Source organism: Nycticebus coucang, chromosome 4, assembly GCF_027406575.1.
Source record: "Nycticebus coucang isolate mNycCou1 chromosome 4, mNycCou1.pri, whole genome shotgun sequence".
NCBI classification, from domain to species: domain Eukaryota; kingdom Metazoa; phylum Chordata; class Mammalia; order Primates; family Lorisidae; genus Nycticebus; species Nycticebus coucang.
In genome coordinates, this window is record NC_069783.1 from 133,555,769 (window position 1) to 133,582,423 (window position 26,655).

General features: G+C 54.1%; 1 protein-coding gene across 9 annotated transcripts; it reads right to left on the reverse strand.

Moving 5' to 3' along the window:
• Positions 1-1,346: 1,346 nt before the first annotated feature.
• On the reverse strand, positions 1,347-26,173 carry TOP3B (DNA topoisomerase III beta). 9 transcript variants are annotated; one of them, XM_053587779.1, is made up of 20 exons: positions 25,823-26,039; positions 23,525-23,655; positions 20,216-20,319; positions 17,004-17,159; positions 15,801-15,932; positions 14,478-14,584; positions 13,590-13,664; positions 12,557-12,753; positions 11,925-12,081; positions 11,303-11,416; positions 9,467-9,557; positions 8,047-8,201; positions 7,811-7,916; positions 7,027-7,173; positions 6,721-6,894; positions 4,494-4,622; positions 3,900-4,049; positions 3,412-3,512; positions 2,774-2,975; positions 1,347-1,926 (listed from the first exon to the last, which is right to left on the reverse strand). In XM_053587779.1, the coding sequence occupies exons 4-20, from the start codon at positions 17,071-17,073 to the stop codon at positions 1,445-1,447; spliced, it is 2,589 nt and encodes an 862-aa protein (XP_053443754.1). In that variant the 5' UTR covers positions 17,074-17,159; positions 20,216-20,319; positions 23,525-23,655; positions 25,823-26,039; the 3' UTR covers positions 1,347-1,444. The 9 variants fall into 9 exon arrangements, with proteins under 9 accessions (XP_053443754.1, XP_053443756.1, XP_053443753.1 ...); XM_053587781.1 differs by lacking the exon at positions 20,216-20,319 and adding an exon at positions 22,341-22,421; XM_053587778.1 differs by lacking the exons at positions 20,216-20,319; positions 25,823-26,039 and adding an exon at positions 26,073-26,173.
• Positions 26,174-26,655: the final 482 nt, after the last annotated feature.

A 26,655-nucleotide genomic window follows, 5' to 3' on the forward strand; every position in this document is an offset into this window, starting at 1 on the left:
TAGCCTTGTTATGGCCCCAGAGTGTGCCTGGGGGGGGGTGGGAGGTGGGTGAAGGGTTTTTTTTGAGACTACTCTGTTGCCCAGGCTAGAGAGTGTCATCATAGCTCACTGCGACCTCAAACTCCTGGCTCAAGTGATCCTGCTGTCTCAGCCTCCCAAACAGCTGGGACCACATGCTTGTGCCATCATACCTGGCTAATTTTTTCTATTTTTAATAGAGACAGGGGTCTCGCTCTTGCTCAGGCTGGTCTTGAACTCCTGGGACCAAGCAGTCCTCCTGCCTCAGCCTCCCAGAGTGCTAGGATTACAGGCGTGAGCCACTGCACCTGGCTGGAGTAGCTTTGAGAGCATTCCGTCCTGCCTGAAGTTTGTACCCCTGAGACACGTCCAAGGACCTGCTGCCCAGCTTCCCAGGGAGCTGCCCTCAGACGCAGCCTTCCCAAAGTGACACTTCTGACTCAGTGTATATTTTCATTCAGCTTCGAGGGGGCCTTGACTGGGTGAAACACGGGGTGAGCTTCGGGTCTCCTCAGAGCCTTGTATGTGAGTCTGCTGCTGAGAAGGGGGTCCATGCTGGAAATGTTTCTGACCTGCCTCTCATACAAGGGTTCTGCTGAACAGTCTGGAAAGCTGCCTTGCTAAGCTCCTCCCACTACATGGTGAGGCATGGGTGGGGGCGGGGGGTTTCCAGCACACAGCAGAGCTCACATGGTCGCCCTTCCTCAGGTGGCTGCAGAGGGAGCACAGGAAGGTGCTGCAGTCAGAGACAGGTGGCCACAGTCTGCACCCGGCTTACAGGGCATTTTCTAAACCTAGCACGTGAAAGGGTTCAACACGGTTAACAGCTGCTCTGAGACAAATGAGAGATTATGAAACCAGGAACCAGCACAGCCTGGAAGCTGTCAGAGGCACACAGACACCATGTCTGCAGCTCACATGAAGCTGCTGAGCTGGGAGCTGGGAGCAGGGAACAGCAACCACATGTGGGTTTGGGTCAGGAGGGGCTGAGCAGGGGCTGGGCCAAGGTCAAGGAGATTCCTGAGCCAGATCCAAGGGGCACTTCTCCTAGCCCTCATGCTCACAGGCTCTCTTGTAGGAGTGACGGCTCTTGAGGCCACCTCCTGCTTGTGTGCATAGTCTGTCAGTATACACGGCCTGAAATGGGATGTGAGCAGCAGACTTGGTGGCCTCCCTGTAGGACTGCCAGGGCAGAGCAGCGAGTACTCTGGACACGTGTGCACATGATAAGGCAGAGGTGGGGAGAGGAAAGGAGGGACCCCACAGGTGCTCAGGGACACAGACCCTCTGATGTTGCTACACCAGCAAAAGCCCCAAGCTTCTTCCTCTGGAGGAAACAAAATGCATTTTAATGGTTTCAATGGCCCAAAGGACAACTGTCATGAGGTGTCCACATCGTACTGGATCCTGGGTCAGGGTAGGACTGTCATACGAAGTAGGCAGCCAGGGCTGACATCTTGTCCTTGGGCCGCCTGGGATTGGGCTTCCCTGGGGGCCGTCGTGCCCGGCCCCGCCCTCGGCCCTGCCTCCTCCCTGGCCCCCCGCGGTGCATGGGGTGGCAGGAGGCCGCATGCTTCAGCTCCACCAGCTCCTGGAAGACGGGGTCACAGAAGACACAGCCCATATGCTGTGTCTCATCGCCCGGCAGTGGGGACTTGGCCTTGTTGAAGTCCACGTCGAGCAAGGCAGCCTCACAGGCGTTGCAGGTGTCGCCTGACACGCGCACGCGGTGGGCGTTCTCGAAGCAGTGCGCCACGACGTTGCACTTGTTGCAGGCAACCTTCCACTTGGGGCCAGAGGTGGGGTCCAGCACCAGCACGCCGCTCTCGCACTCCACGCACTGGCCGATGCCCAGCAGGCTGAGCGAGTGCTGGCAGGACGGGTGTGTACACTCATTGCAGCCCATGCCTGGCAGGAGAGGGGAGCGCTGTGACACACACCTGCCCTCTCCCTGCTACAGCCCTTGGTCCATGCCCATTGCCTCACACCCCTGTCCTTCATCCCAGTAGAAAGTGCCTCTCTCAGCCTTGCTCTTGGAGATGCCTTGCTCATGCTGGCCCCAGGCTCTCCAAGGTCCCCACTGCCACCACCCCTGTCCTCTGTTTATCTAAAACCTCAACTTTCAAGGCTCCCGGGGCTAATGCCTTCTTGGTGGGTTCCAGCTGAGCCCAGTCGTCCCTCTCTTTCTTTCCATAGCTGCTCTACTAGAGGGCAGGGACAGGGCCTCAGTCCCCTGTAGTAAATGTGGATGAGGCCTTGCTCCTGCTGCTTCCTAGCCTGTGATATGGAAGGACGATACCTTGAAAGGCTGTGCAGGGCTTGAAGGAGCTAGCGCAGCTGTGGGGGAGCACATGGGGCCCCCGCCAGACTCCTGGCTCAGTGCTCCCTGCCTCCCTGGATATATGCTCCTCTTTTGCCGCAGTAAGGACGCTGTTTAAGGAGCACCGCTCGATGGCAGGCCCTCTGTCTGCTGTTTCCTCTCACTCACCCCAGCCCAGGCGGGAGTAAAGCACTCCCACTGCCCAGGCCTGAGTGAGTGGACTACAGTCGCCTGCCCAGTGATGACCCGGACAGAGGGTGGCAGGCCTGCCAGCTGGGGTCTCCATCTCAGTGCCAGTGAATGTGGGAGGACCCAGGGTGAGGGGTCCCCTGGGAGCCCAGCTTGGTGCAAGGTAGGGGCTGATGCTGAACAGAGAGACTGCAGATCCCTGGCAGGGGAGGAGCAAGTGCTGGGGCCAGGGGCCACCACACTCACCTTTCTTCATGTCTCGGAAGGGCGGGTGGTTGTAGCAGTAGGGGCACAGTGGGTAGCTCTTGCCACGAGAGCCCGATGACCACAGGACCAGCTCGAAGTCATCCAGTGGGCAGCGCAGCTCCTTGTAAAGCTTGATGGTGCCGTTCTGGGGTAAAGTGTAGGTCTCGTCGCAGTGGGAGCAGTGCAGGCGGCTAGGCTTGGCCTGCAGCAAAGCCAGGGAGGGTTCGTGAGGCTGCTGAGGCCACCAGCTTGCCTGCCTGCCTCACGCCCCTTACAACACAGAACTTGTAACACAGAATACAGAATCCGTAATGTGTCACCAGGCGAGGACCTGTCCACCTGGGCTGTGAGTCCCAGGACCTGGCTGCACAGGTGGAGAAAGGCAGTTCCAACACCCCTGTAGGTATGCTGATGGCCGTGATGGCAAGTGCCATGGAGTCAGGGAAAATGGACACTATATGCTTAAACAGTCCATGGCTTCTGTGTTCCAGTGGTCACGGGGACATTGTGGCTATTTGTGTGGTAAGACTGCTTTGTGCCTGAGTCATTCTTACGTGACAAGAGGTGACAAGACCTGCCTGTACTCATTCAGGGTGCCGCAGGCCAGGAGGGTGATCATGGCCCTTTCCTCCACCTACCTGGATGTACTTCATGAACCGGTGGCATTTCCCGCAGCGAGAGAGGGGCTTGCCTGTGGCCGCCAGGGGTGAAAACGACACCTCCATCAACTCATCCATGCCTGAGAGCAAGCAGGGCACAGCAGAAGTCACACCTTCCGGGTCTCCAGGAGACGCCCTCCCACAGCCCACCTCTTTGGCAGATGGCTTGGTGTTTCTGGAGGGAGGGGCTCCCACACATGAGCTCCAGGATCTGGGTGTGGACACGCCCTGCAGGTGATGCATTTCTACTGCCGGTGACAGGATGGCAGGGCAGCAGCCCCGCTTGTCAGACACGTATGCTCCTGGCCCCAGAGGTTAACACATCTGCTCATTCGTCCTGACAGTAACGCAGAAAAGAGGCATCCTTGCTCCAGCCTGTGACCTCCCCTGGGGACTCTCGTTCTCTGGGTGTTGGTGGCCCTGATGGAGGGTCCTCTGGTGAGAGTCAGGGAAGAGATGAACCTTACCTGCAATGGAGTCAACAAAGTAGTGGAATTTCCTCTTGAACACATCCAGGGTGTGGCTCAGGACCTGGCGGTAGTCGGCCTTGCCCTGGGCAATCAGGTTCAGCTGCCTCTCCACTGCGCTGCGGATGGTGGGGAGCACCAGCTCGGCGTCTGTGAGTAGGTAGGGCAGTGCTGCTGTGAGCGCTCCACTGGGGCCCTGCCACCCCCGTGGGCAGCTCTGGCTGGTCCTCCAAGGTAGGAAGGCACCAGGCTGGCTCCTTGCATCAGGCCTTTCCTGTCTTCCCACCCAGAAACCTTGTGCAGAATGTCAGGGACAGCCTGTGTTGAGGACCACACCATAGGCATGTTTCTGGGCTCCTCCACCTCCCACTAGCCTCAGGGAGACCTCCAGGGAGCAGAGATGACCAGCACCTCAGCTGGTAGCTGCTATCTAGGAAAGAGCCCCCCATGTGTCCTTTCCTCCTTCAAACATGTCCCTGGCCCCTGCAGGTCCTGGGGGTTCTGGGGCAGCACCAGGCAGTGGTCCCGTCCAGGGAAGGTGGCAGAACCAGAGCCAGGAAGGCCTACTGGTGGGGGCAGGACTGAGGGACTCACCGATCTTGTAGTAGCCATGCACCAGGACGATGCCTAGGTTGGTGGGCTTCAGCCGGCGCCCGCTCTCCACAGTGACATAGTTGCGCTGACAGACGTTGTTGATGTGAACGGGGATACTGGCGTCTGTGCCTGAAATGCACGGAGGCCTGGTGTGCCTTTGCTGGCTCAGGCATGCCCGTCAGGACCAGCTGCAGCTTCTCTCCTACCTATCATGGGGCCCCTGGGCTCTCAGCCCCTCCCTTGCTGCTCCTGGTCACCCACAGGAGGGAAGCTGGGCCGGGCACCATACCACGTCCTTTTGTGTGTTGGCCTCAGAACCTCAGGGTGACCCCACGGCACGGGTGCTTGTTTCTGCTTTACAGTGGAGGACAGAGACTCAGAGAGATTATGGAACTCTGCCCGGGTCAGAGAGCTTACTCTGTGCCTGGTAAATGTGACCTTCAATTCTGTGGCACCTGCCCCCTCCCTGAGCCTGGGCCAGGTCCCCAAACACACGGGCACTTACAGGCTCACTGCTGAGCCACTCCCCCACACCTGGCCAATTTTACCCATTTTGTGTCCCTGACCTCTGCCCTCTCTCCAGGCTCCCTCATGATCTCTGGGGCAGGTCCCCAGTTCCAAGAACTCAGCTTCCCCGTCTCGAGGCCCCTTCTTGGCAGAAAAGGCAAAGTGGAAGATGAGGCATTCTAAGTGTGGCTCTCGCTGGTTGGAAGGTGAAGAGGAGATGCATGCTCCCCAGTGCTGGCAGGCGACACACATCCTCCCGCAGCAACTCTGTGAGAAAGCATCCCACGTGCAAAGAAACCCGCGGCCAGGGGCTTGCCACGAGCCTGGGATCTAATGCCACATGGCTGGCTGTGGTGCCCAAGTCTGCCAGGCCCTGAGCTGTCCTGCAGCACACGCCTGCTGAGCTCTTGCCACAGCCCCGGACAACAGCTCCAGTCAGGCCCTTTGTACACGGGCCGCATGGCTGCTCTTGATCACTTTGCTGTTGAGAAGGTGACACAACCACCTGCTTTACTTGCATAAGCGTGTTGTCGACTGGGTCTGGCCCACGTCTAGTGTATGGCTCCCAAAAGCCACAGATATCTCACTGACAGGGAGGGGCAGAGGACGCAGGGGAGCAGTACCTATACCCCACGGTGGGCCGAAGGCTGCCACATCAGGACCCCCACACGCACCCCAGGTCTCCAGGAGAAGCAGGCCCAGAGCTTCGCTCTCCTGCTGAGGCCACCATGGTGAGCAGGGCCCCAGGCTGAGGTGAGATGTTCCCTGAAAGTCCATCTTCAGGACCACTGATGGCACAGAGACCAGGTCCAGACACCCTGACTGTCCCACAGCCCTCTGAAACCCACCAGCAGGGGCAGCATGACAGGGGACAGGCAGTGCCCAGCAGGAGGAGCGTGGCCAGGGCAGGAGGCCCCCAGTCATGTGAGATCCCGCTCAGAGCCCCTGGGCCTGGGGACTGGGCAAGGCCACCTCTCCTGTGTGCACCAGGGACTACACTTTTGATTCAACAAATTCCCTTGGACAGCCTGTTCTCACTTGGAAGTTTTTGGCTTGTCCTGTGGGAAGCTCTGTCCCTGGGACAGGCATCTCTGCTCTCCTCACTGGGAAGGGATCCCATGAGAATCAGGTTTCCCTGGTGCCTGATTCCAGGACAGACCTGCACTGGCTAAGTGGACTAGGGAGGATGCGGATCTGTTTTTTATTTTGAGTCAGAGTTCCACTCTGTCACCCTAGCTGCAGTGCAGTAGCATCATCACAGCTCATAGTAACCTCAATCTCCTGGGCTCAAAACATCCTGGTGTCTCAGCCTCCTGAGTAGCTGGGACTACAGGCACCTGCCACTGCACCCAGCTAGTTTTTCTATTTTTAGTAGAAATGGGGTCTTGTCCTTGCTCTGGCTGGTCTCCTAGCCCGAGCAATCCTCCCACCTCAGCCTTGCAAAGTACTAGGATTATAGGCCTGAGCCCTATGCCTGGCCTGATCTGACTTTTACGAAGTGTTTGGTATACTGGGCCAAGCCACAGCCCTGACTGCAGGAGGGCTCATCTGGGCCTTCATGGGGAGGGCCAGGCATGAGGGGCTGCCTGCTGTAGGGCTGCTCACACACTGGATAGGCAGTTTCTAGGTGAGTGCTGGGGCATACGGGGGTTGCCAGGCAGCTTTGTAGGTGCAGATTCCCAGCCCCAGTGCTGGAGACAGGACCAGGCACTGCACCCACCGATGCCATGCTTCTCCATGAGTGTGATGAGCTCGGCCTCGGTCAGGTAGTCGGGGGGGCTTGTCTGCTTCTCCAGCATCTTCACCTCGCCCACGGGGAAGGTGTCACCCCTCTGGCAGGTGGGCAGACTCTCCTCCAGGGGCACGCTCTGCCAGGGCATGACCTCTGTGAAGCCTGTAGAGACAGTGCTGCCACCCAGGGTCTCCAGCCTGGACGGCCGAGGCCTCCGACCCTGAGCTTCCCACCTCTGGACAGGACGTACGACACCCTATGAAGGTGGGATGAAAGCTGCGGCTTGCAGTTTACCTGGGGAGATGACCGTCCTCCCTGAGCAGGTGAAGAGTTCGGGTCCGATCCTGAAGGAGATGGTGCTCTGGAGGTACCTGCAGTCGTGGCTGACTGTGGCGATGAAGTGTCTGGTGATGTACTCGTACAGCCGCCACGCGTCCCCCCCTGCAACAGGCCAGTGCTGTCACTGGGGAGCTGCTCGGGGCTCCAGCAGGGAGAAACCCCGGCACTCTAGCTTGAGCAGTAGGGATACCAGGGCCTTGAAAGCCCAAGGAAGGAGGAAGGAAACCGCACAGAAGAGGAAAGTTAAGTCTTCTGTGCCTCGGTGGCTCTCTCTCGGCTGTGGCTCCCAGCTCCCTGTATGACCTCCCGAAGCTGCTCCTGGTGGGATTGTCCTTCAGGCACCAGCTCCAGCAACATGCGCCTGTGGCTTCCAATTCAAGCTGTGCATATGCGATTCCTACCTCTGTCTGTACTGCTCGCCCTTCCTTGCCTGCCTGCTCCCCGCACCTGGGCCACGGTACTGCCTCAGGCCAGGTTGGGCAGAACACACCCCACCGTTGAGACCTGTCACTCTCTGCCTCGGTCTCACCCTACGCTCTCCACAGCCACCTGCCCACTCGCCTCCTCTGACTAGGCACCTGCACCTGCTGCTACCTCTTTACTCTAGTCGTGAGGAACACTGGATCTCAGCTTCAGGCGACCCCCTCACCACAGCTGGGAGCAGGTGGGGAAGGAAGGAGCACCCACATTGCCAGCTTCTCACCCCTCCCTGGGAGGCATGAGGGTGGGTGTGAGATACCTAATTCAGCCTCCGTGGCCGACCTCATGGGAGTGATGGGGGGGTGATCACCCGCATCGTGGCCTTTCCTTGGGCGGTTGATACCTTCTGCTAATAGCCGCTTCACCTGAGTGGGAGAGGGCAGGGCAGAATCCAAGTCTGGGCTTGGCCAATCTGCCGAAGACGGTCCCAAGGCGTCGGCAACAGGCGTGTGCAGGGTGCTGCCTCTGTCACAGGGCAGGCCTGACCCCACTCACCGAGTCGGCCCAGTAGGGGTGGTTGGCTTGCTGCCGCAGGGAGACCTTCAGGTCGAAGTTCTCGGGGTAGTGGGTTGTCTCTGTCCGCGGGTAGCTGATGTAGCCTTGTGTGTAGAGCCGCTCGGCCGTCTGCATGGCATGCTGCGGCCCCATGCCTGCGAGAGATGGAGGCTCAGCTGGCCCGGAACATGGGGCTGGCACTGCCTCGAGGGTGAGAGTTCCCTGAGCAGGCATGGCTGGAGAGCACAGCTGTCAGCTGGGGGGTGACCTGTGCCATGCGGCCTTGTCTGAGTCTGAGTCCTGCACTGCAAGGGTTGGCCCGGGATGGGGCCTGACAGGAAATGCCATTCACCCTACACATCCCAGACCCTCACAGTGCTTGGTGATGGGATGTGACCTTCAGAGAGCCACCCCACACTGTCCAGTCATGGAACTGTATGACAAAGTCAGCGCAGGCCCTCAGTCCTAAGCTCCTGTGTGCTCCTGTCCTCATGGCATCCCAGGGCCACTGAGGGAAGGCTGAGCCTACTACCCCCCAACCACCAGAGGCTGATGCTTGGCTGACCATCCCTCCATAGCATCACTGCCCTCTGATGGCCCTAGAGCTACCACTCTGAGAGGATACTGCCCACAGTTTCCCATAGGAGGGTCACCAACGCCTAGCAGCTGGCCAAGGTCAGAGCGTACCAGCTTTCCAGCCTTGTCCCGTCTTACTACTGAGGAACAAGGCTCAGGGAGGCGATGCTCACCCCTGTTCCAGAGGCGACCCCTGGCCAGGGCTTTCCCTGCACCAGCAAAAGCTGCTCAAAGATGCTAACAGTGCGACGGCCCTGTCAGGGAGTGGCACCATCACCACTGCTATTGTGGAAACGTGCTATTTTACACCATTTCATCCTTATAGCAACCTAAAGCAATGTGATAGCATTGCTCCGTTTTCTTACCAGGAAGCTGAAGCTCAGGGCAAGGAAGGAAGTGGCTGAGCTGGGATTTGGACCAGTTAGCTGTGGAGCTGGAACTCCAGGTTTAATGGCTCTGAGGGGCCTCTGCTGAGCCAGGGACACAAGGCCCCTCCTCGAGGGTGGCCTACATGTATGTGTTCTGTCCCTGCACTAGCCACTCAGACATTGCACACTACAAAACTGTTTCCCCACAGACATTCAGAGAAGCTGTGAGTATTAACCACAACGCTCTGAAACAGGATCCTCTCTCCTGTTCTCACTTGTTTCTACTCCAGAGTGTAAAGAGAAATGAAGTCTCGGGAGACTCAGGTCCCCTCTAAGCCTCAGGCATTCCTGCTGGGAGGGGATGTGACAGCACGATCACCGCCCGGTGACCCTGGGCACTTCCCTCAGGACAGAACAGGGCCCCAGGAGCCTACCTCAAGGAGCCTTTGGAACTTTAGAGAAACGTCTCCACATACCCAGAGCAGAGCTGGCCACACGCAGCATCTCCACGGTGTTCAGGGCCAGGGGCCGCTGCTTGGCCTTTTCTTTCCTGCTTGTGGCCTCCACCTGGAAGACGGGACCAACACAGGGATTTCTGAGAGGAGGAAGACGCCACCACAGAGGGAACCAGGATGTGTGGACAAAGGGTCTGGTTCTGTCCAATTGGCCTGCATCTCTAACTTGCTATCTGCAGCACTCTACAGACTTGATTTAGTTATTTATTTAGAACCAGGAAGGGACGAAGAATTGAAGTTCTGTTCTAGCAAGGTTAGACAGTTCACGCTTGCAATCCCAGTTACTTAGGAGGATTGTTTGAGGCCAAGAGTTCGAGACCAGCCTGGGCAATAATGCAAGACCCCATCTCAAGATAACAATATTGGGTGTGGCTACTGTGGAGGCTGAGGCAGGAGGATCACTTGAGCCCAGGAGTTTGAGTCTGCTGTGGCTTATGATCATGCCATGGCATTACAGTCTGGAAGACAGAGCAAAAACTTCTTTATTTTTTAAAAAAGAAAAACTTCTTTTCTAGAGAATTTTCTAGGGAAAGAGAAAACCTGGAGAGTTAGGAAAAGGGGCTGCACATGCAAATCCCACAGAAGTGAGCAGGGGGCCAGGGCTGGCGAGCAGGGCCAGCTCGGGCAGCGCCTGTTCCTTGCTGCGAGAGGTAGGGCCGCCTTCCAGGTCTGCTAGTACTGCTGTCTTCCAATTGTTAAAGATAAGCTGAGAGTCAGGACTCTTGGTGAACTCTCACAATTTTTGAGTGCTGGTAACTATTTTGAAATTTCTGTAAACACCACGCAGGGTAAGTGCGAGCATCTGTGGGCTGTGCGTGACCGGCAAGCTCCCACCCTCCACCTCTGGACTGAACACTGGTCAGGAGAGACAGCTTTTTGTTTTGCCTACGGCAAGAACAATCCAAACAACTCAACCCCAGGCCCTTGCCCCTGCCAATCCCACAGACTGGCCGGGCCAGTGCTGTGCACATTCCAGACCGATGGCGTGGGAGCACTAAGGCTGCAGGCTGCTGTGTATGTGTGTCTGGTCAGTGGTGGAGGATGGGGCCCTGTGAGTGAGGTCAGGAGGTAGAGATGGGGTTCTGGGTCTCGGCAGGAATCTGATGGATGCTAACTGCAGGGAGCAGCTTTACAAGTTCCAGAAGCCTGACACAACTGCTTGACTGGCAAGAAGGCACTGGAGAAAAGCTGGAGAGAGACAAGGAGGAGGAGGAGCCAGAAAGAGGCCAGGCTGCACCTCGGTACCTCTGGGAGCCCTTCACGTCTGGGCACTTGATGCAGCGGCCACAGATGTGCCCCTACCCCACGCGGCCAGTCTCCCCCCTCCTAACAGCCACGCAACATTGTCCTTCAAATTCATACAAACCCTCAGTACAAAACACAATGTCATAAAGACAGGAAAGGTCTGGATCCCAGACCTCTCCACTGCTGGCTGTGCAACCTGGGGCAAAGCATTAATGTGGACACCGGCCCCTCGACAACTATTTGTTTTAGATCTCTCTGTGTGAAATGGAGGCAGTGCCTGTGGGGTCACATGGACAGGGTCACAGGTGTGGAGGGGGCCTGGTGCAGAGCAGGCATGCAGCACACTGCAGCACACTGCAGCAACTGCTCTGGGCAGAAATGGGCAGGAGGAGAGTATGGGTGAGCAAACACTCCTCTTTCTAAAAACATGTCTGTGTTTCAGAAAGGGGGAGAAAGACGTGGTCCAGGTCACAGGCTATTCCTCTAGCCAGAGGCCTCCAAGGCCCAGCCCCACCCAAGGCAAAGGTGATAGGTGTGGGGGAGCAGGCACACCTGGGCTTCCTTCTCCAGCTTTGTCAAGTTCAAAAACATCTGTGCAATCTCTCGGTCGAACACTCTCACTCGGTCCCAGTCTAAAAGGAGAGATCTGTCTTTGTCAGTGTTAACCTGTAGGAAGAATGAGAGGTGAACACACAAGAAACACCCAGGCGAGCCCCACTCCAGGCAGGGCACAGGGACAGATGTCTCACAGCTGTGCCTGTTCAGCTGAGGCCGATGCACCTGAGCTCCTGCTCACACCACTCCTGCCCTCCCCCAACTCTTGGGCGTTGTACAGAATGGTTCTGTGTTATGCTTTATATCCTGTGTATCTTACGGTGAGCTTCTGTGGAGGCTTCTATTTGGGGATTATAAATTGTTTGGAAGCCAAGTACCTCGGTTCAGTGCTGGGACCTGACCACAGCAGCCACTGGCTCCCTCAGAGCCCTCTCACCCCACACTGCCAGAGCTGAGTTCATTCCCACTTATCCAAATTCAACACACCCAGGCCCAGCCTTGGGAACAGCTGCCCACACTTCTGCCCTCAGCCTGGGGCCTGCGGGATGCTACCGGCACACTGTCAGAATCCACAGCCCAGCCCGGGAAGCCCCAGCATGAAGAGAGCAGGGCAAGGAACCTTGGCCTGCAGCACCCAGTAGGTCTCTGGTTTGAAGGACTGGATTTTATCATGTCTCTCCACGCAGAATCCCAGGGTGGGAGTCTGACACGGCCCAAAGGAGATGAGAGAGCTGTCTAAGTCGCCGTACTTCCCCTGGAAATACTTAGTCTGAAACCTGGAGCGGGTGGTGGTGGGGGGAGGTGGGGAGAGAAAGATACTTTAGTCACAACCTCACTCAAGACACTAGAGTGAGACACTGTGTGAGCCAGCCTAGGCCTAGGGAGTGCGAGGGAGGTGGCACAGGTGGTGGCTCCCTCTTAGAACACAGTGGGAGAGGCAGAGCGTGTGGCTTTCCCAGAGGAATCAGCTGTGCACCCCTGGGACGGAGCAAGCAAGAGGGGACCAAAGTCCCTGCCATCTCAGGCCAGGGAGGCTCCTATTCTATCACACCCAGCGTACCCTGTCCTCAGGACCCCAGAGTGCACAGACACTGTTTACCCTGTAGTGGCCTAAGTGATCTCTGTCTCTCCTCAGGATTTTTAAAGTGGTCACATTGCTTATTGCTCATCTGGGATCCCAGAGGCCAGGGGACCACAGATGGGGACTGGCAAAGGCTGGGCTCTGGCTGAGGGACTCCTGCACGCCAGCACCTAGTGAAAGCACAGCCGATGCGCAGGTCCAGCTCCTGGCGGGCGTCCACGGAGAGCGCCTCATTGTGGTCAGGCTCGCCCAGGTGGGCCATGGCGTTGCAGATGTCCGTGTCTGTGATGGAGCTGAACCGGGCCCGAAACACTGTCTTCTCGCCGCCGTGGGCCTTGTTCATGACTGGCAGGACAGTATCGAGGACCTGGGGGTGGTGGCGGCAGCTGTCGGTGACCACCTCCCAGATCTCTCCTGCCTACTTCACACCCCACTGTGCCATCTGGCTCCTTCCAGGCCGGCCTGCTTGTGTGTGCAATACCATCTCCTGCCCCTGCAGACCCTCTTCCATCTCCCCCCCTTTCCAGAAGTTGAGTTGCTACCATTCTCATCCCCAGGATGCACAGCCCTCTAGGGAGGACCAGCCCTGTAGAGAAGGGACAGAGCGTGATCACAGCTGCGGAAGCTGCTGCACCGCCAGGCCAGGTGCTCGTGCTCCTGGGCCCTGAGTGACAGCTAGGGGTGCAGAGGCAAGGGGGTGACCCGCAGGTAGCTGTGGCCTCAGGGGCACAGATGAGACCAGCCGTCATGACCAAGGCAAGCACAGGGTATGGGGCACAGGGAGCTGCCACCTGCTTCCCTGTAAGGAGGGGTCCTAGGGATGGTGGGGAGGTGGAGCCATCAAGGGAGGGTGGAGGACACAAGAAGGCAGGAGGTGAGAAATATGAGGCCTGCAAAGCAGCTCAGCACCGACGCCAGGCACCCAACCCTGCCCTCCTCAGGACAGCCCCGTTCTGAAATTTGCCCTACCTAGCAATTCTGGCCTTTCTATGCTCACTCACACCGCACATCCCCACCCTTGGTCACCCTTCATAGTCTATGCATCTTGAAGTGTCCACAGAATTTCATAATAAAGGGAGGGAAACGTGTTCCTAAACCAATATAGTTTATTCCCTCCTTTGGCCCCAGGAAGGTTGTGATTATGTCAGTGGGGCTGCAGGCAAAAAGGCCAAAATCGAGAACTAAAGTGGGCTGCGTGCTCACCTCAAAGCAAATGTTCTCCCCTTCCTTGTCGCAGTCCAGCCACAGCACGATGTAGTCGCAGCCTCTGCCCTCCACCTGCCACACAGCACATGTTCATGAGCACCTGATGCAGGCCTGGCCCTATGCCACTGGCCCCTGGTGCTCCCTTCGCGGACAGAGGCAGAGCCTGTGTCCAGGTGCCCAAGCCTCAGGAGGACGCGTGCCCAGGTTGGGCAGGGAGCTGCTGCAGAGAGGCTGCCTTGGAAGCTCAAAAAAGACTATAGTGCAGAACTGATGTTTGTTGGGCTAAAAAAAACCATATATATATATATATATATATATATATATATAATTCCAATATGATCTTAATCCCCCCAAATTGCACAGAAAAAGGTTTAAAATGAAATAACCCTGAATGTTAAAAGTGGTGGTCTTGGGTAGTGTGATTATAAGTAACTTTTTATTTCTACTTATCCATATTTTCCAATCTTCCATAATGTGTCTGCATTTTTTTTTTTTTTGCAGTTTTTGGTTGGGGCCAGGTTTGAACCTGCCACCTCTGGTATATGGAGCCAGCACCCTACTCCTTTGAGCCACAGGCGCCGCCCTATGCATTTGTTTTAAAAATTGGGGGGAAAGTATTTCACAGGATGAGAGCTTGCTCTCTGGGGACCTCGGGTGCCACAACAGGGTTGTGAGGACAGCCAGGCAGAGGCCTTGTGGGCCAGCAGGGGTGCTCACAGAGAGGGCAAGACACTACCCAGGACTGCCAGTGAAGGCCTCCCTGACCAGAATGGGGGAGATAAAGACTCAAGTACGGCAGCCAAGGATGTCTGCTGCTGATCCTGCACAAGGAGTAGGGTGGGGGCGGGGGTCCTGGTGTGCTCATGCCCAGAGGGGCCCGCACACCTGTAGGAACTTCACCATGTTCAGCTTGGGGTTAGCCTCCTTCTTCTCTGTCGGAGCTTGGCTGAACAGCTCTGCAGGGTCCACCTTGTCCCACTTGTTGTACTTTCCTACAAGCCACAGCCACAGTGACACTGAGTCACACTTCACAGCTCCCAGGGTCTCAGCCCCTGAGACTGTTGTTAACACCAGAAGGACAGTAGCCTCACTCACAAATAAGGAGAGGAAGGCTTACAGAACTATTTGCCCAGAGTTATCCTGACAGAGACATGAGTCCAGGCCTTTGGGTAACCCCTGCCCACCCATCCTTCCTAAGCTGAACTGCTGGCTGACACTTGGCAGGGCTGCTGCTCTGGCCTCACTTCTGGGACTCCCTGTGGGTGGCAGCACCATTCCTCAGCTGGTTGCTCTGCCTGTGTGCACTGGACCACACACTTGCGGCTTCTCTTGCTCTCTTCAAACTGGATTTCTATAACCCTCTCGGTCCACAGGTGCTCAGCTGTCCCCCGTGGAGGCTGCTCTGAGCCTCATGTCTGGCACGTCCACCCACTTCCCTACCTAAGGCCTGGCTCTTGCATGCTCTGGCTCTCCTTTAGGCCCATTTCTTGCAGCCTGGGAGAATGGGGTCAGATGGAGCCAACTTCAAATCCTGGCTTTACAACTGCCTGCTGGAGATGAAACTTGGGGTCCAAATGCTCCGCCACACAACTCAACTCAATCGTCTTTGCTGTCATCACCGAGCAGCAAGAACTACTGAGGCTTTGCTGTGTCCCAGGCTCTGTGCTGAGTTGTCCTTCCCTATCACCCTGAGTCCTCAGTGATCCTGGGAAGTACTGCAGAGGTCCAGTCATTACCCTAGGCCCCCAGAGCATGGGGAAGAGCCTGTGTCTGACTCTTGTCAACCACGTGGCCCTGCAGCTAGACCTGGCTGGTCCTTCCAAAGTAATGAATAGTAATGATATGAGGACAATAACAGCCACCAAATGACCAGTGGACAGCAGTCAACTCTGCAGGAGGAGCAGCCCTCTCTCGAATGCCTGCACGGGCCCTAAAGATGGCTAGCAGCTTCTCTGCGTGGGAAGGCACACAGGGAGTGCAGTGGCTGAGGGGTGGTACTGCGACGGGGACCCTGGGCTACTGAGTTCCAAGGCCTGGTTCTTGGCACCTCACCCAAGCACCCAAGCATCCTGGGTTACCACTCCATGATTTGCTGACCTCATGAGTCATGGATTCTGGACAAACTTTTCTGTACACTGGTGCTCCCTGGCTCCAACTGGACCCTGGGCAATACCACGTAGGGCTCCCACAGCAGGATAGGGGGCTCACCCAGGAAATCCAGAGTCATCACGTGACCACAGACAGATGTCATCTTGAAGCGCATGGGCTGGCCAGCGAAAGTTCCAGTGTACTCGTGGACTGAGCAGGCCCCGTTGAGTCCTTTGTGCGAGGACATGTTTCCTGGGGAGGAGAAGCACATGGTGATGGCTGCTCCAACGAGCTGCAGGTGCCATGGAGACCCCGATCCTGATGCTGCTTTCTGAAGAGCCTGAGTCTTTCTTCCCCATAGTGGTCAGTGACGACGTTCCTTGGGCTGCTGTGGGTGAGCAGGTACTGAGAAATTTAGCTGTGTGTAGGGGAAGAAGTATCTGCCAACAACCCAGTACAGTGTGCTCGCAATGTGGAGCCCAGGTCCTGGGGAAACTGGACCAGACGCCCTCAGGCTCTTTCTCTGCACTTTTGTTTTTACTCAACTCAGTTTCTTTCTCATTTCATTCAAACTTTATTCAGAAGTTAGGGGCCTCCTAAATGATCAAATCCCATGTACTCTTTTCATCCTCTACTGATGGCCCAAAGCCACACTTTCTCAGCCTCTGGGGGCTGTGCACCACTCCTCAGGCTTCCTCTACCCTGCAGATCATGGCTTCACAGCTCCACCAGGGTCTCTTCCTCAGCCAACCGCTGGACCAAGGGAAGGTCAAGTGGATGCCTGCCATTTCCTGACATTTCTGGATACTCAGCACACAAATACCCTTCCTATAGGAGGAAATTCAAAGATAGGAAGGGAAACGGTGCCCCACCAACAACCTCAGTGGCCAGAATAGGAGCTGAAGGGCAGACGTTCCCTTGCAAGCTCCCTGGAGACTCAGCCCGTGGACTGCTCATAAGTGATGTCAGGTCCAGAAGGCAGTGGTGAGTGTCCATGGGCTGGGCAGGGGTCCTGGCTGTGTCTGCTTCTTTTCAGGGTTGGTTTCTGTTGCTTGTGACCAACACCCTTGACTGGCACAGCCTCTGACGAAGACTGCACCTTCTACTTCATTGTGAATTGGGCCCGGATCCTTTTGGGAGCCCTGTGTGGCTCATACCAGGTATGGGAGCAAACGCATCTCATGGTGACTAATGGTGAGGTGCTTCATTAACACCCGCCAACCTGAACCTCTTTACCCCAACCAGAGTGGAGTAGCACTGGGGAAGAAGAAGCGTCCTGTGAGGTGTGAACAATAAAGAAAGCTTAGGGTAGGGCTTTCCTACCTCGAGAGAGGATTTTGGCAATGGACTGAGCCAAGGATGGCTTTTCTGCAACCATGAGCACAGTCTTCATCTTCCTTCAGCGCTCAGGCTCCAGCTTTAGGATGACAGTGATGAGAAGTTCAGAACTGCTCTTCTGTAGCCCAAAACTGCTGACTCCTAAAGAGAAGACAGACACTCAGAAAGTAACAATGAGCTTTGAAAGAACCTAAACCACCAACAGGGAAATTCACTTTAGCAAATAAAACAAGATAAACTGGAGGCAAGGATAAGAAAACTTAGGGAAAACGGAAGACATCTGACATAGAAACAATTGCCCCAGTCCGCTGAAGTGCCTGAGATCCACTGGAAGACGCTGGGACCTATGCGCCTGGACTGCTGACTGGGGCAGGTGGACACCTGGCTCCCATCCCTGGGCTGGTGGGCCCACTCATCAGCGCGGTCAAGAGGTCCTTCACATCTACTGTCCTGCCTTCTCCACTCCACCTCTCACTTTGCAGGCCATGCTCTGGCCAAATTAAATTGGACACAATCACGTAAGAAAAAAATACACTTCAACCCTTCATGCCCACGTTCCCTTGCCTAGGATGTTTCCCCAGGCCTGGAGGATACAGCTGGACTGCCCATAGGCCCACTCAACTGCTGACTCTCCTTTATAGAGGTCTTCCAACACCACTGACAGGAGGCGTCAGCCTCTCCTGTGCCCAGAGCTCTCACCCTGGATCTCTGCACTCATGCCACCATCCATGACTGCTGCACCCTCCAATAGGACACAGGAGGCTTCCAGTAACAGCTTTCCCTGCCCAAGACACATTTAATACCCGCTGGCTGAGTAAAAGAAAGCCATGTGAACACTTCTTGTCCTTCTGATCATTATAAATCCAGCACTGGTGTTTATAAACATAGCACTAGATTCTTCAAAAAAGCCTTTTGAGGGCGGCGCCTGTGGCTCAGTGAGTGGGGCGCCGGCCCCATGTGCCGAGGGTGGCGGGTTCAGGCCCAGCCCCGGCCAAACTGCAACAAAAAAAAATAGCCGGGCGTTGTGGCGGGCGCCTGTAGTCCCAGCTGCTGGGGAGGCTGAGGCAAGAGAATCGCGTAAGCCCAAGAGTTGGAGGTTGCTGTGAGCCGTGTGACGCCACGGCACTCTACCCGAGGGCGGTACAGTGAGACTCTGTCTCTACAAAAAAAAAAAAAAAAAAAGCCTTTTGAGACACTGGACAACCTTCTGGGGGAAAAAAGTCAGACTCCTATTTCATAACCCACTAAAACAGATTCCGGGTCTAGCAAAGATTTAAGTAAAAACATGAAACCAGAAAAATAAAAAAAAGTGAACTTCTGAAATAATTCTAGTATATGAAGAAAAAAAACAAAAAACCAAAGCCTATGTGTCTCAAAACTCACAAGCACTTGAAGATGTTTAAAAGCATTTGGCTTCCTTTCCTGTGAACTATCCTCCATTCCTGTTTTTTACCCACTTTTCTCAGTTGGATTGTTGTGTTCTTATTTTTAGGAGTTGTTGTGTACTATAAAGTGATGTCCACTGACACTCAAAGATGACAAGCGCGAGCAGAGACCAGAGTCTGAGCGCACGGCGGATGAGGCTGTGGGAAAGTTACACTGGAACAGCTTCTGTGTGGGCTGTCTGAAGACGCCTCCCAGAACTTCAAGCGCACATTCCCTGCGATTCCACTGCTGGGCACCAATCCCATGACTCCAGTTACTTACTGAGCACCTACATATGCTTGGCCCAGCAGGGAATAAAGCACTGAGCACCAGGTCCCAACCTCCAAGAACCTGCTGTGGTGCTGGGAGTTGGCATGTGGAAAGGGGAGGGACACCTGGGAGAAGAGTGCAGGCAGAAGGATGGGGGAGGAGGGGCCTGGGGGAGACGGCTGGGCAGGTCAGAGGGACAGCCAGAAGCTGGAGGGGCTGGAGGGACCAGGGCATAGAACACGGGCCTCTGGGCCTTGGACTGGCCCCAGGGAACAGGGAGGAAGCAGAGTCCACACAGCAGTGGGATGATCTGACTTCAAGTGCTAAAGGGACATCTCTAGCTGCCACACAGGAGAGTGACTGGGCCCTGCTTGGGGGAGGCAGTCAGAATTTGGGCAGGCCTGGGACAGGGGAAACTCAGGCAAGTCAAGAATGACTCCAGGCCGACAGGGTAGGGATGAAAGGAAATGGCAGCTCCGTGGAGGCGGAGGAGCTGAGGTGTGTTGTCACTGAATGGCGTGTTAGACAGCCTGGGCATCAGGAGATGAGCCGCCAGCAGGGGGAGGCAGGAGGGTGGGGTCAGAGCACAGGGCAAGAGTGCAGCCTGGCAGGGAAGAGCGCAGCAGGGCTGCCATGGCTATGTCAAAGGCTACTGACAGGCGGGGTGAGGTGGTAGCTGAGCACTGACCATGGGGTCTGGTAACCTCACAGTCACTGGGGGGCTGCTTGGCGAGTGACAGTGGTGAAGGCTGCATGGGAGAGCGTAAGCACGCCTGGCAGGACAGAGTGCTTTTTCCTCTTAGGCTGAAAGATACGCCAGCATGGTCTCTGCTGATGGGACTGGTCCAGCAGAGAAGGAAAAGATGTAGGTGAGAGGGAAGGGAACTGCTGGCGTGATGGCCCTGGGTGGGCCACTGGGTGAGAGGCAGCTGGTCAGCCAAGGGCCTGGGAGGGGGGCTGTCCAGTAGGTGCAGGGGGCCAACAGGGTCACACTTCTGTAGGTGGAGGAAGCGTGGGGTATCTGTCCACTGATGGGGGACAGGTGGTGTGGGGGTGGGCCCCACGGGGGTGGGGAAGAGCTGGATTTAGATAGAAGAGGCCAGGTGAGTTGGGAGGGAGAGGGGGAGGGAGAGGTTGAGGGGCCCTGATTACACAGACTCAACTCCAGGAGAGTGAGAAAGGTGGGTGGGGTGGGAGTGACCTCATAGGGTGAGCTCTACTGGAGTCTAAGGAAGCAATCCAGGGGAGTTTATGGAGGGGATCAGGCAGTGACATGCTGACTTGGGAAGGTGAGGTTACAGGGAGAAGCGGCCACTAAGCTGGGTGGCAGGCTCTGGTGAGACTGTCCGGGTGGACACGGAGCCACTGGACAGGGCAGCACTGGAGTGCCCTCAGGCCAGACACAGTGGAGCCTATGACTAAACACACCCCTGGGGAATTCTCTGTAGTATTACTGAAAGGACAGTTGGTCTTACAAAATAAAAGAAAAATCACTAACTCACAGCTTTTTGGTAAGGGCTAAAACCAGTCATGCCTCTCTCTTGGTCTCCCTCTTTTGCTGATAGGCACCCTGTGGGGACCCAGTTTTCACAACATCTGAAGAGAGCTAAAGAGACAGAAAGGAATGTAAATCTTTTTCTTTTAAAACTGCTTTTGAGAATCTGTTTTACAGCCTTGGAGTTTGAACAACAGGGAGTGCAAACTACAGGCCTCAGGACCACAGCAGTGATAAACCTGTCTGCAGCTTCTGTGTCAGCAGCTAAGAACAAAGAGGGGTGCAGCCTGCACAGTGCTGTTAATTTGGGCATAATCATTATTTTCTTTTTCTTTGTCCCCATAAAAACCCCTTGGCCTCTGGTCAGGCCTCTCCCTTCTCTTTCCTTGGGATGCCGCCCTGTTTCCCTGCTCTCTTTCCCCTCTCTCCTTTGAGGAAGATAACATAAATTTATACTTTTATATCCTAATCTTTATCTGGAAATCTTACTCAAAACCTGCATGTACGAGCACTCCACCCTAACAATTATCACTCATGATAAAAGATCAGAAACTAGTGAGTGTCCCTCACCGGAACTGGTTACCTAGTAGTACCACGGAGCACTCAGCGGGCTCACGCCTGTAATCCCAGTACTCTGGGAGGCCGAGGTGGGTGGACTGCCTGAGCTCACAGGTTCAAGGCCAGCCAGAGTCAGAACAAGACCTGTCTCTAAAAATAGCCAGGCATTGTGGCAGGCGCCTGTAGTCCCAGCTACTTGGGAGGCTGAGGCAAGAGAATCGCTTAAGCCCAAGAGTTTGAGGTTACTGTGAACTATGACACCATGGCACTCTACCGAGGCAACAAAGTGAAACTCTGAAAAAAGAAAGGAATGTATCTAAATGATGTCAAGAGAGTCAGACAAGTAATGGTGTGTACAGAGCGCTGCCACATGTGATCTCTTGTGCCTGCATCTGCACATGCTTGTTTACAAAGAGCAGACTTGTCAGGGGAACAAAACAAACGGTCAAAGCAGTCACCTGGGGGTTGGAAGTGTCAGGCCTGGAAGTCAAGGCTGTGGCCTCCTGCTCAGCACATTCCCTTGTGCCTCTTTTACATCTAGGGCTGTGGGTACTGGTAACTAATGAAAAAGAACTAAGAGGCCTCTGCACCTGCAGCACAGTGGTTACGGCACCAGCCACATACACCGAGGCAGGCGGGTTCGAGCCTGGCCCGGGCCAGCTACACAATGACAAACGCAACAAAGAATAGCTGGGAGTTGTAACAGGCAACTGTAGTCCCCGCTACTCGGGAGGCTGGAGGCAAGAGAATCGCTTACACCAAGAGTTTGAGGTAGCTGTGACATCATGGCACTCTGCCAAGGACGACATAGTGAGACTCTGTCTCAAATAAACAAAAAAAGAAAGAAAGACAATGGGTTGTAAAAATAAGGAAAAAACTAAGAAAATGCCATGAAGGCTACATTGAACAGTTTGATGAGAATATTTCAGATTGTATATGAAACCAGCACACTGTACCCCTTGATTGCACTAATGTACACAGCTATGATTTAACAATAAAAAAAAAAAAAAAAAAAGAAGGAAAAAACAGGCTCAGCACCTGTAGTTCAGCAGTTAGGGTGCTAGCCACATACACTGGAGCTGGTGGGTTCAAACCCGGCCCAGGCCTGCTAAACAACAATGACAACTACAACAAAAAATAGCCAGGCTTTGTGGTGGGCACGTGTAGTTCCAGCTATTTGGGAGGCTGAAGCAAGAGAATCACTTAAGCCCAAGGGTTGAAGGTTGCTGTGAGCTGTGACACCACGGCACTCTACCCGGGGTGACATAGTAAGACTCTGTTTCAAAATAAATAAATAAAATAAAGGAAAAAATAAAACCTGAAAAATAAAAGAGGGCTGGAAAGGGCATCATTCAGAGAGGATGCCAACAAAGCCTCCCTCCTGGAAGCAGCTGTTAACTCTTCACAGTGCGCAGAAGCAGAACAAAGGCTTAGGTTTAAAGGAGACCTGGGGATTCCTTTTCTCCCACTCTAAGAAGTCAGAAGCCAGAGGGAAACCTGGCAGCAAAGGGTGGTTATTGTTCTATGAGAACTTCTGAGTTTCCCATCCCTTCCAAGGTAGGAAAAAAATTTACCCTAATATGTTTCCTCAGATTTTCTCATGTCCAGTGCCACAAAGTAGCCAGCAATTATAAGCTGTCAACCCTGTCCCTTTGCTGTAAAGAGACCACAGGACCACAATGAAATCAGTCATCTTTATAAGAAAGCTGCTCTAAATAAAATAATTTGCTTTTTTCCTCCAAAATAATACTTGGATATTCCCACTAAATGCATAGTTGGACTGGGCATGCTGGCACGCATCTGTAATCCAAGCTATTTGGGAGGCTGGGGCAAGAGAGTTGCTTGAGGCCACAAGTTTGAGGTCAGCCTGGGCAACACAGTGAGAACCTCACCATCTCAAAACAAAACCCAGAACAACTTTAAATACACGATCATCCCAGAGACGAAGAGGCAAGGTCATCTGGACTGACGGTGCTGGCTCCTGCAGATGAGCTCACCAGCCTGAGACAAGCCCCAAGCCTCTCCTGCTGCCCTGCCCTGTGCCCCAAGGCCCTCCCTCCCTGGTGTCATGGCTGCTCCTGCCTGTGGGCCTCTGCTTGGCCACCTCATCCCATTGGTCTGCTTGCTCTGACCTCCTGCACCTCTTCGTGAAGACTGTACCTGGTATTGTTAGTCTGTCTCCCCCTGTGATCATGTCACTGTTCAATCTCTGGCACCCAGCAAGCACTAACTCTTTGCTTAATAAATGAACAACCAAAGCTGTTGTGACCTGGCCTCTGTTCTCCATTCTGGGGAAATTTTGTTTCTACCAAAGTCAGAGACCCAGAAATGAGGTTTAAAAGAGACACAAGGCCTCCTGTTCTCACACTCTGGCAGCAGGGGGAGGACTGTTCCATGAAAGCTTTCAAGTTTTCCCAACCCTTCCAAAGCAGGAAAAAAATTTTGTTCTGACAGGTTTCCTCAGATTTTTCCTGTTTGAGTCATGGAGTGGCCAGCAGTCAGACCACAGTGAGGACATGCCAGGCCCCAGGCAATCCTGCCATTGTACTGGCCTACAGTGGGAAGAGCAGGGTCACAGAGTCCACAGCCTGAGCAGCAGGGCATGGATCTGAACTTGGGCCTGTTTGTCCTAGAATTTGCACTTTGAGGGGGATCTTGTCTGGCCTCTATGAGTATCCTTCAGTGAATGGGACAGCAGCCCTGCTTTGCTTCCCTATAGCACCCACTACTGTGCGTGCTACAGCCTCCATCTACTTACTTGGTTCTTATCTTACAGCTCCCAGAACGTAAGCAAGCTCCGGGAAAATGGAGAGTTTTGCTTTGTTCACTCTAACGGTAAGCAGGTGGTGAGAAAATACAGACTGAATATATAATACGGAGTCACAGCACCTGTAAAGCGAAGAATAAAAATGTTTCTAGATCTCTAAAATTTAAAAACTGACTTTAAATCTGTTAGAGTACCATAAACACTTCTTTTCAATGTTCTTTTTTTCCATGGTGTAAAAGTTTCTGGAAGTTTTATAAAGTTTTCGTATCTCCATCATTCCTCTCCACATCTAAGATCTAAGTTTTTCGATAAATAACAGAACGACAAGTCCCTTCAGAGAGGAATATTTTGCCTTAGCATCTTAAAGGGGATCATCACATTTACCCAAGGAGAGGGACCAAATGGAGCAGTTTACACAAAGGCACATCTGTCCCCATTTCAGATTGCCTAACTGTCAGACTGTGCGGTTTTTATTCACGTGTGATACATACCTGTGTCCAACAACTTTAGCTCTAAATACACAAAAGTCGTAGTTCAACACTTTATACTTTAGTATTGCATGAGTACTTTGTAATGTTCTGAATACCACTATTTTAACTGAAGAAACAACATTGCTTCCTTCAAAACTATGGAATCATAATGAAATACTGGGGAAAAGGAGTTTGGTAGCCACTTGGGACAACCATTTCAAACAGGAGAATAAACTAAAGCTCAGAGAAAGTCATTTTCCAAAGGTCACCCACCAAGTTTGCCAAGTGGGGGCTGAAAACCCCAGGATGGACCAGGTTCCAACCATTAAAACTTTATGCAATCTTAACTGTCATTAGTTTTCTGTGACTAATCTTGGGGCCTCCCTATTATTCCATTAAAGCACACCTCACACTTCAAAATAGAAGCCCATGAGGACAAAACCTGAAAATCACGCTTTGTAAGCTTCACTGACACACCATGGTCATACTTTCACCTTACCAACACTATTATTTATACACCATCTTCACACTTTTGCCTTACCAACATTATTCACTTTAAGTTCTTGCTTTTTAAAAAAGCTTAAATATGTAAAGATGGCCAGAGAAAGGTTCTTTATAGTAAACCCCCCCATATCAGCTTCGATTTTGTTGCCTCATCCCACAAGGTCTGCATGTGCAGTTTGTCCTCCTAATTTAAAAAGAGAGATTAGCAAGTGCTTAGCAATTGCTAATTGTTGACAGCAAGCACCCCAAATAGGGACTGTAGCTAGGAGCACTGAAAGTGAATTCAAAAGGGAGCAGCAGGTTGATCTGTCAGCACCCTGTCAACTCTCACCAGCAATACTATCAAAGGTATGTGTGCTTTAAAGATACCATAAACATGGAAATTTCCTTTTAGGTCAATGTCTTATGAACCAGTGGGTCTGCCTAAGGAGTGGAGGCCTGGTGGTGGTCTGGATATCATTAAGATTCCAATAATTCTCCACCTTAGTCGCTTTACCAAATGCCTACAGAACCAGGAAAAAAGGAAAACAAAAGACTATTTCTTTTCTTTTTTTTTTGTGAGACAAAATCTCCTTCTGTCGCCCATGCTAGAGTGCCATGGCCTCATCCTAGCTCACAGCAACTTCTAACTCCTGGGCTCAAGCAATCCTCCTTCCGCAGACTGCAGGGTAGCTGGAACTGCAGGGTAGCTGGAACTACAGGCCCCTGCCACCTTGCCTAGCTAATTTTTCTATTTTTAGTAGAGACTGGGTCTTGCTTTGCTCAGGCTGGTCTGGAAGTCCTGAGCTCAAGCAATCCTTCCACCTTGGCCAACCACAGTGCTAGGATTACAGGCGTGAGCCGCCCTGCATGGCTCCCAAGACCAAAGCTCCTCCTCTATGCTAAGCACACCACAGCTATAAACACTATTTAATTTTGCCAACAACCCTGTAAGGCAGGCATTTTAATATTTTATAAGCATGAGCAAACTGATGCTCAGGACAATTCAGATTAGTGTCAAATTGGCAAAGTGCTCCGCTGCTCACTGGCCATCAAGCCCAAGCTAGGGTGGCCTCTCATGTCCTTTCCCCAAAGACAAGTGGGATAAAAAGCCAAGAGCTGACCATCTTTCAACTCTGCTAGAAATTACTGCCATTGGATTCTAACTAATTTGTTTAGCTAGAATCTGACCACGAGACAGGTCAGAGAACCCAGGTGCCCTCAAGACGGAGCCGAGGCCCAGGAGACAGCGAGTGGAACCTGGCTGGGCACCGACCTGGGTCTCCCTGAGCCTCAGTTTCCCTACCTGGGATTCAGACAACAGACCTCACCTCACCTCACAGAGCTGCGGGAGGGTTCGCTGAAGAACAGCATTAAGCGCAGCTCCAGGAGCAGGGCGAAGAGCTGGCCACCGCCCCTCCCTGAATCCCACGGCAAGCCCGGGGAGAGGGTCACCCCCGCTAGGGAAGAGGCGACGGTAATGTTGAGCCCGCGCCCGGCCAGCATTCAGGAAACACGCCCGCAAAGGGCCCGCTCCTGCCGCCTCCCGGAGCCGCCCAGCGAGACGCCCGCCGCCCGCCACTCACCCGCAGCCCCACACGGACTCCTGCTCGGACTCTGACTCCCGGGGCGGCCACAGGCAACCCTGACTTCCGGACCCCCGGGTCCTGGCTTCCCCGCGTCCGGCGCGCCGGCGTCTGCCCTCCGGCTCGCGCGCGTTGCCGTCTGTGGGTTCCGCGCGTAGCGCGTTCCGCGGGCACCGCCCGGAGACGGTCCTCCCGGGCCGCGGACCGCAGGGTGTCCCTAAACTTCCACCTTGACCCCCTCCGGGCGGCGGTCCGCAGAGACTCGCCGAACCCTCCACCCGATTCTTCCCCTCACGGGGAGACAAGAATGACAACTTTCATTACAATGATGAAGAAAACTGGCAGGAAAACACCTGCTGTTAATAATGAAGATAATAAAAACTGCAGGGGTGGAGGAGAGAGAATAGAAGGCTTCCTTCCATGCATTTCTTTGGTGTTGCAGCATTACGATTATAGAAGGTTTAATTTTTATGTTCATTTAATTAATTAATTAATTTTTTTTAGATAAGAGTCTCACTATGTCACCTTTGGTAGAGTACTATGACATCACAGCTCACAGCAACCTCGAACTCTTGGGCTTCAA